Source organism: Mustela erminea, chromosome 17 (genome assembly GCF_009829155.1).
Source record: "Mustela erminea isolate mMusErm1 chromosome 17, mMusErm1.Pri, whole genome shotgun sequence".
Classification (NCBI taxonomy): Eukaryota; Metazoa; Chordata; class Mammalia; order Carnivora; family Mustelidae; genus Mustela; species Mustela erminea.
Window position 1 is genome coordinate 50,022,545 of NC_045630.1, and position 7,171 is coordinate 50,029,715.

At 40.3% G+C, this 7,171-nt stretch overlaps 1 protein-coding gene across 3 annotated transcripts in view; it reads right to left on the bottom strand.

The window, feature by feature from the left end:
* Positions 1 to 5,989, bottom strand: part of CDC73 (cell division cycle 73) — a 117,123-nt gene extending 111,134 nt beyond the window's left edge. For all 3 annotated transcript variants that reach the window (XM_032317354.1, XM_032317356.1, XM_032317355.1), the window contains exons 1-3: positions 5,660 to 5,989; positions 3,073 to 3,178; positions 503 to 572 (exon numbers count right to left, since the gene is read on the bottom strand). In XM_032317354.1, the coding sequence (XP_032173245.1) occupies positions 503 to 572; positions 3,073 to 3,178; positions 5,660 to 5,790 (307 nt within the window). In that variant the 5' untranslated portion in view covers positions 5,791 to 5,989. The remainder of the gene's footprint in view (positions 1 to 502; positions 573 to 3,072; positions 3,179 to 5,659) is intronic.
* Positions 5,990 to 7,171: the final 1,182 nt, after the last annotated feature.

The following is a 7,171-nucleotide window of genomic DNA, read 5'->3' on the forward strand; positions in this document are numbered from 1 at the left end:
GATGCAGAGAAAACTAGAAAGCTGATGATGCGAGAGAAGTAACAATTCTTAAAGGCAAAGTCTTTCAGAGTATGAAAGGAAATGGAGTCTATAGACAGAGAAGTGTGACTGGCCTTAGAAGCAAAACCAGTGCATTCCCCATATAAGAAAAGAATGGAGAGCATATGCAAACATATGCTGCTGAAAGTTAATTTTTTAGTGGAAATACAAATTCTCATCCCATTGCTTTTTTATTTCACAGGGGAAGGAAACAAACAATGGCTATTTAAAAGTGAGAGCAAGGGGCGCCTGGATGGCTCAGTGGGTTAAAGACTCTACCTTCGGCTCAGGTCGTGATCCCGGGGTCCTGGGATCGAGCCCCACATGGGGCTCTCTGCTCTGTGGGGAGCCTGCTTCCTCCTCTCTCTCTGCCTACTTGTGATCTCTGTCTGTCAAGTAAATAAATAAAATCTTTAAAAATAAATAAATAAATAAAAATGAGAGAAAGTTAAAAATTACTCACATGCTTCACCATTGAGATATCCAAGCAGATCTTTTCGGTCAGGTCTTCTAACCACAGGTATATTTTCAGTCTGAAGTGAAAATTTTAAATTAGTTATCAAAACAACACAATTATAAGGAACAATAAAGACAAACATTGTGTAATGTATGAATTTCATTCCAACATATCTTGATAGTATTTATTTACGATTTTATCTTTTTTTTTTTTTTTAATTTATTTATTTGAGAGAGAGACAGTGAGAAAGAGCATGAGTGAGGAGAAAGTCAGAGGGAGAAGCAGACTCCCCATGGAGCTGGGCGCCTGATGCGGGACTCGATCCTAGGATTCCGGGATCATGACCTGAGCCGAAGGCAGTCGTCCAACCAACTGAGCCACCCAGGCGTCCCTACGATTTTATGTTTAGGGAGTTAGGCTAAAAGAGCCAATAAAAGTCTTGAAAATTTTTATGAATATTAACTTTAAATAACTTCATTCTTGAAATTCAAGTAAGATATATAAAAAATAATCAGTAAAAATAAAACAATGACCCCTCCTTCTTCAAAATATCAATTGCGATCTTTTTTGTTCCCTTGGCTTACCTTAAGTATTTTTTTATTTTATTCATGATACTCTGCATGCTTTAGGCAATTATCTTTTTAGTCCTACTGCCTGCTCACTTTACAAATTTCCAAGTGCCTTCTTGCTTCAAACACAAAACAGACTTCTTCAAAACATTCTACTTGAACTCCAAAATACACTATCTTAGCCATTAACCTAAGTTTTCATAATAACAATAGGTATGTGCTATTTAAGCATGGAGAAAAAAACTTGAGGAAATTATACAAGAAAACATTAATGGCAGTTGTTTACTTTCCATATCACACATTGCTTTTTTATCCTCGAGTGTATACAAAATTCTGTAAGAAAGGGGAAAAGATTAAAAAAATTAAACCTGGAAAATGTATCTATTTTGGTAAAATGGATAATTTCCCTTTAAGCTTCTGTATTAGCAGTTTGTAAAGAGGTATGCAAAACAAATAAAACTGCATACTTTAATCACCAAGTCATCTTGGGGCCATGAATTCAATAAATCCTGTAATTACCACAATTTTCCGTATCATTTTTATAATATCAACAACGGAGTACAGGAATGACAGGTGGTTGCAAGATTTTAAGTTAAAATCACTTTGTCACTTTATATAAGCAAAAATGAAGTAACAAGAATCCTTTGGCTAATTATCTTATACTAACTACTGCACCATTCTGCACATACTCCTTGATGACAGAAATAAACTATACTGAATCACTTAAAATTAACTTTTTTTTTTAAGAGCAGGCTAAATTTTAATTTCTGCTGTGAGTATAAATATTTAAGAGCCTACAGATTTTTGTGTGCTTATTTTTAAAAACCAGCCTACATGGGATATATCATAAATAGTTGAAAGACTTAATTTTCTTTAAATTACTGTTTCTAAGTCTGATAACAAACTTCATCATTTGGTTACTAACAAATTATGGACATAATACAACAAATTGAGAAAGATACAAGTCTAAACACATTAAAAAAGTAGCCATGGCTTAGGAAAAGTTATTTCAGAAATGGTCTGCTCACAAGAAAGAGCAAACAAAAAAGAGGAAAGAATAAAATTTGCAGAACCCTAAAATTATAGAAGTATTTTACTTCTGTGAAGTATTTAAGAAAAACACATGGGAAGAAAGGTAACAATTACAGCTACAACCATTTTTCAATAATATAATTTCTAAATCTAAAGCAAGTACCTGGATCATCTTTATTACCACAAAATGAATGGACACAGTCAACAAAATATCCTAGTTACTGCCTAATTCAGTTTTTAAAGATTTAAGATGAGTAATGTAAGTTTATAGAAACACTGTTATTTTTATCCCACTATTTCCCACCCCTCAAGTAGTTTTACCATATGTATCACTCCTTCAATATGTAGTAGATTGTGAATATTTATATCCTAGTCAGAAACAAGGTGTTCAAATACTGAGATGCTGAAGGCAGGCAAAACTGAAAATAAATGAGTTTGTCAATGAATTATTAAAAAGGTTTATTAAATTGATTAAAAATTTAATTTTAAAGTTGTCTGTTAATCTTGGTTCTTTCTGATGCTTCCAAAAAAGTTTTCTCGAGATTAAACTAAAGTTCTGCATATCGGAGTCCTTCCATAGGCTTATGAATTTAAAACATTCCTATAAATGCCTTCAAAACTTCTGTTCTTGTAAACAGTACCCACGTTTTACATGAAAGTCACAGATTTAAAAATCCGCATAAATCACAGTGATCTAATTTTGACCCTCGAGTAGACTCTCATACAAACAAACCTTTTATTCTTTTGATCTGAAACCCATGAGGGAAGTGATTCATGCCAAATGATGTCGTCCCACACTGCTTACAAGGACTCTATGGAGTCCTGAAGAGGTCCCTGTTTGGGCGCCAAATGTTGTTGCACACTGAAATAAAGTTCTTAGACACCAATCTTAGTGCACAATGACATAACAATTCCTCCATCAAAAAAGGAAAAAAAAAGAAATAAAAAAAAAGTTTTAAAATGAATTTTACTTACGGCTGCCCGTCGGACATAAACAGGATGAGAAAGGTGCACATTATTAAGTAGAAACAAGATAGAATCCAATGTGTAGTACTCTCTGGGTTGGCCTTCTTTTCCAGTCCTGAAATAATTAAAACAAGATTTATACTCAATTTTAATTCAACTCCTTGAACTTAATTATATGTTTGAATTTATCTATACTTACTTTGCTACCCAACAATGAATTTAACATGACTAACAAAAATATCCATAAAGTATGAAATTTAATAAGTGGAACTGTCATTTAAGCAAAAGAACACAAAGGTAGGTAATGACAAAAAGCAAGAAGGAAAGCACACCCTATTCATACTCTAAAGTACTATATACACTTTTTAGAACTAGCCCAAATTTGGTTCTGGTCTTCGTCAATAGTGAGAGGAATCTAATCAGTTAAAGAGGATCCACAAGAGAAAACAAACCAATTAGGAGAAATACAACTACTGCCAGGGCTCAACTTAGAAGAAATTTATCCTATGTCTCCTAAAGTGAGATACTGCTAAATAGCACCCTTAACGACATTCTTAAGAGTAAACACAACACTGAATTTCAGAGGTATAATTCTTACAACATCCTTCAAATTAAACTAATGATGTAAAACATAATGAATTCTAGGTGTGATAAAGCAATGCAGTTTAGAGGTGTAGGCTCTTTAATGAAAGCACATAATACTATTTGCTCAACAATATTAGTGTTCAATCTCACCCTTCCTACTACATACTCCTCACCTGAAAATGTCAATGTATTATTTAAATTCATCTGAATACAGCCCAAAGTAATCAGCCCCAACCTACACCTCTCTAGCCTGCATTTCCACTTTTCCTCTAAACTGGTATATTTCAGATCACACATCATTACCAAATATTGTACTACAAAATGTAATATATAGGTAACTTTTTTTGATGATGATATAGAAAAGCAAAGTAACATAATGTATAGCATGTAATAAGGATAGCTATTGTTTACAGTTATGGATGTATGTACACATGCATACAGAGATGAATAAATGAACTAAAAATGTATTTATTGGTGTGATTCACTGTTGTTACAGTTTGAAATCTATTCTAAGCAGTCCTTTTTCCACTACCAGCTTCAATGAACTATCAAAACATTTCCCTTCCAGTTCTCATGCCATTAAGCATGTCCTTTAAAACCTAACCCATCATGTCACCCTGAAGTTCTTTACCCATTCTTTAAAGCTTACTCATTTGTTCATTCATTTGTTCAAGAAAAATTTGTAGCACATCTACATCCCAAACACACTTCTGTGAAACCTATTCTAATACCCCCACCTAGAAGTGATCACTCTCTTAAAGGCCAGAATGCAATTCTTACCAAATAATCTGTTTTATTTGATCTACTCTGATGAAGTTCACCTCCTTTGAGTCAGGAACCATGGTGTTACGAAATTTTTCTATTCTTCAGATTGAACCACCCTACATCGTGACTATTCCTCAACCATGTTTTAAAGAAAAAAAATAAATCAGTTAAAATTCCCATCAATGTAACTATCTGTGCAAATTCTTCTGTAAGGACAAAACGCAGGAAACCCAATGATATCACTGCATCAACATTTCATAAAGCTCATCGAATCATAAGCCCTCAAGGCCAAAAAACTAGAAACCAACAAACTAAATTTCCCCTAGCTTTTCATCAACTCTTCATAAAAGCCCTGCGCTCCCATTCAATCAAGCGAGATGAGTATGGAAGTTCTTGGCCCAAGCTTCCCATCACCCAAATGAAAGACCAATGACAGAAACATCACGACGAAGGCCCCACACGATGATCAGACCTAGTTCTAGAGATTTTCCTTAATGACTTCAATTCAGAAAACCCCGCGTGGACCAACGTTCCAAGACAGTTCTCTCTAAAACACATTTCCTAGAAACCACACACCACCACCCGTACCTTTCCTAGCTCGGTAACGCGCACCCCCATTTCACCGTAACTCCTGGCTCCAGGAGGAAACTCCTGCCTTCGCCCCTCACTCACACGGGGGTGGGAGGGCTCTTCCAAAGTGACCCAATCGTTCTAACTTCACGGAGCTGGGTCGCCTTCTCTCTCCTTGAGGGAATTTTACGAAAGAAAAAGAAACCAGACCAGGAGCTGCAAGGGGCAGGAGGGATAGTGAAACACATGGCAGCCTGGTAGAGAAAGGAAAAAAAACAAAAACAAAAAACAAACAGACAAACAAAAAAACTAAAGAACACAGAAAGACGTCTCCAGGACCGGACGGTGTGCCCTTTTCTGCAGCCTCACACACAGCTAACACTCGACACGCACCCGCAGCGATGAACTAGAGAAGTCAGAAACTCCCTTGGTCCCTTTCCCTTCGGCGTCCCAAAGACTTTAAAGAAAATGGACTACTCAAGACGCACCTCCTCCGATCCCCTCCTCACCTGAAAGTGTAACTTCTTCTCTAGAGGGAAAACTTTTACCCAGGGACCCGTTTTTTTTTTTTTTCTCCATCCCCATAGGGAATCGGGGGGAGGGGTTAGGAAAGAGGTCGCCTGGGGGCGCCCAACTCTGCCCGGCCATCCCCAGGCCACAGCCACGCCGGACTTACCCCCAAACTACATAGTTGGTTTTCACATTCTTGGGCCAGGAGAACTCGCCGAAGATCACTTCGTCTCCCTTCACCACAATCTCCTTCTTCTGGATGTTGTACTGTCGCAGGACGCTGAGCACGTCCGCCATCTTCCCCCCCCCTCGCCGCCGCCGCCGCCGCCGCCGGCCCCGGGCGAAGCCGCCGCCGCCGCGCCTGCCTCCTTCTTCCCCTGTTGCCTCGCCCTCTTCCTCCTCCTCCTCCGCCGCCGCCGCCGCCGCCGCGAACCAACAGCAGCCTCACTAGCAGCCGTCCTCGCCTACGACAGCAGCTGGGGCAGTAGACACCCAGGCTGCCGAGGACCCCGCGCTATGAGGCAAGGCCCCGCCGCCGGCTGCCCGTGGAGAACGCCTGACTGCGCGCCTCCAGCGCTCCGCGGCCGCCACCAGGGGGAGCCGCGACCGCCCAGGAACACGCCCCTCCCAGACTTCCACTCGGCACGGGACCGAATCGCGGCCCGAAACTCCGAGCGCAGGGATACGGCGCTCACGTACGGCGCGTGTACGGGGAATATTGCCGGGCGCACGCGCACGGACACGTACCTCGTCCCTCGCAGCGCGCACGCGGCTAGCGACAGGTGCGCGCGCACCTGCGAGGAAGCGGCGTCTTTGCGTCCCTCGAGCATGCACTGCGTGATTGCCGACCCTCTTTGCGGCCGGAGGCTTGTGGCACGTTCCCTTGAAGGGAATGGAGCTTGGCAGAAGAGCTGGGAATGCTGGGGTTACCGTACCGACTAAATGGGACCCACTAAGTGGCCTCTAAGTCTTAGTGATCTAATGAAGCCCCTTTAGAAGGGTGAGGTTTGGTGGGGGGTAGTTTGGGGTGTTTTGTTTTGTTTTGTTTTTAGTATATTCGCATAGTGTTTCAGACCTAGTCTGGAAAAGATCAGTGTCGGGCACCTACATTTATTACCTGTTGTTTGACCTTGCCTAAGACACTTACCTTCTCACAGCATTCATTGGTTACTGGAGAAAAGGAGTTAGGATGAGAATATCTAGCATCTATCTAGCAAATCATCAAAGTACCGTTAATGTTGGATCTTGCACTTCAGTTCTTTAGGTGATGACTTTTTCCAACCTGGTCCCTTCTCCTTGCCAGCCCCAAAGAGGTGTGTTTAAATGGCTCTGTTCAAAGATGCTAATGAAAATGTTAGAAAAATGGGGCGCCTGGGTGGCTCAGTGGCTTAAGCCTCTGCCTCTGGTTCATGATATCGGGGTTCTAGGATTGAGCCCCATATGGGGCTCTCCCCTCACCGGGGAGCCTGCTTCCCCCTCTCTCTCTGCCTCTCTCTCTGCTTACAGGTGATCTCTCTCTCTCTGTCAAATAAATAAATAAAATCTTAAAAAAGAAAAGAAAAAAGTTAGAAAACACAAACTCCAAACTGTCAAAATTAGAACACTTTGATTACTTTTTTTTTTTTTTTTAATTGGCACCAGAAGTCTAAAGGCTGTCCTTGCTGGAAACAATGAAATA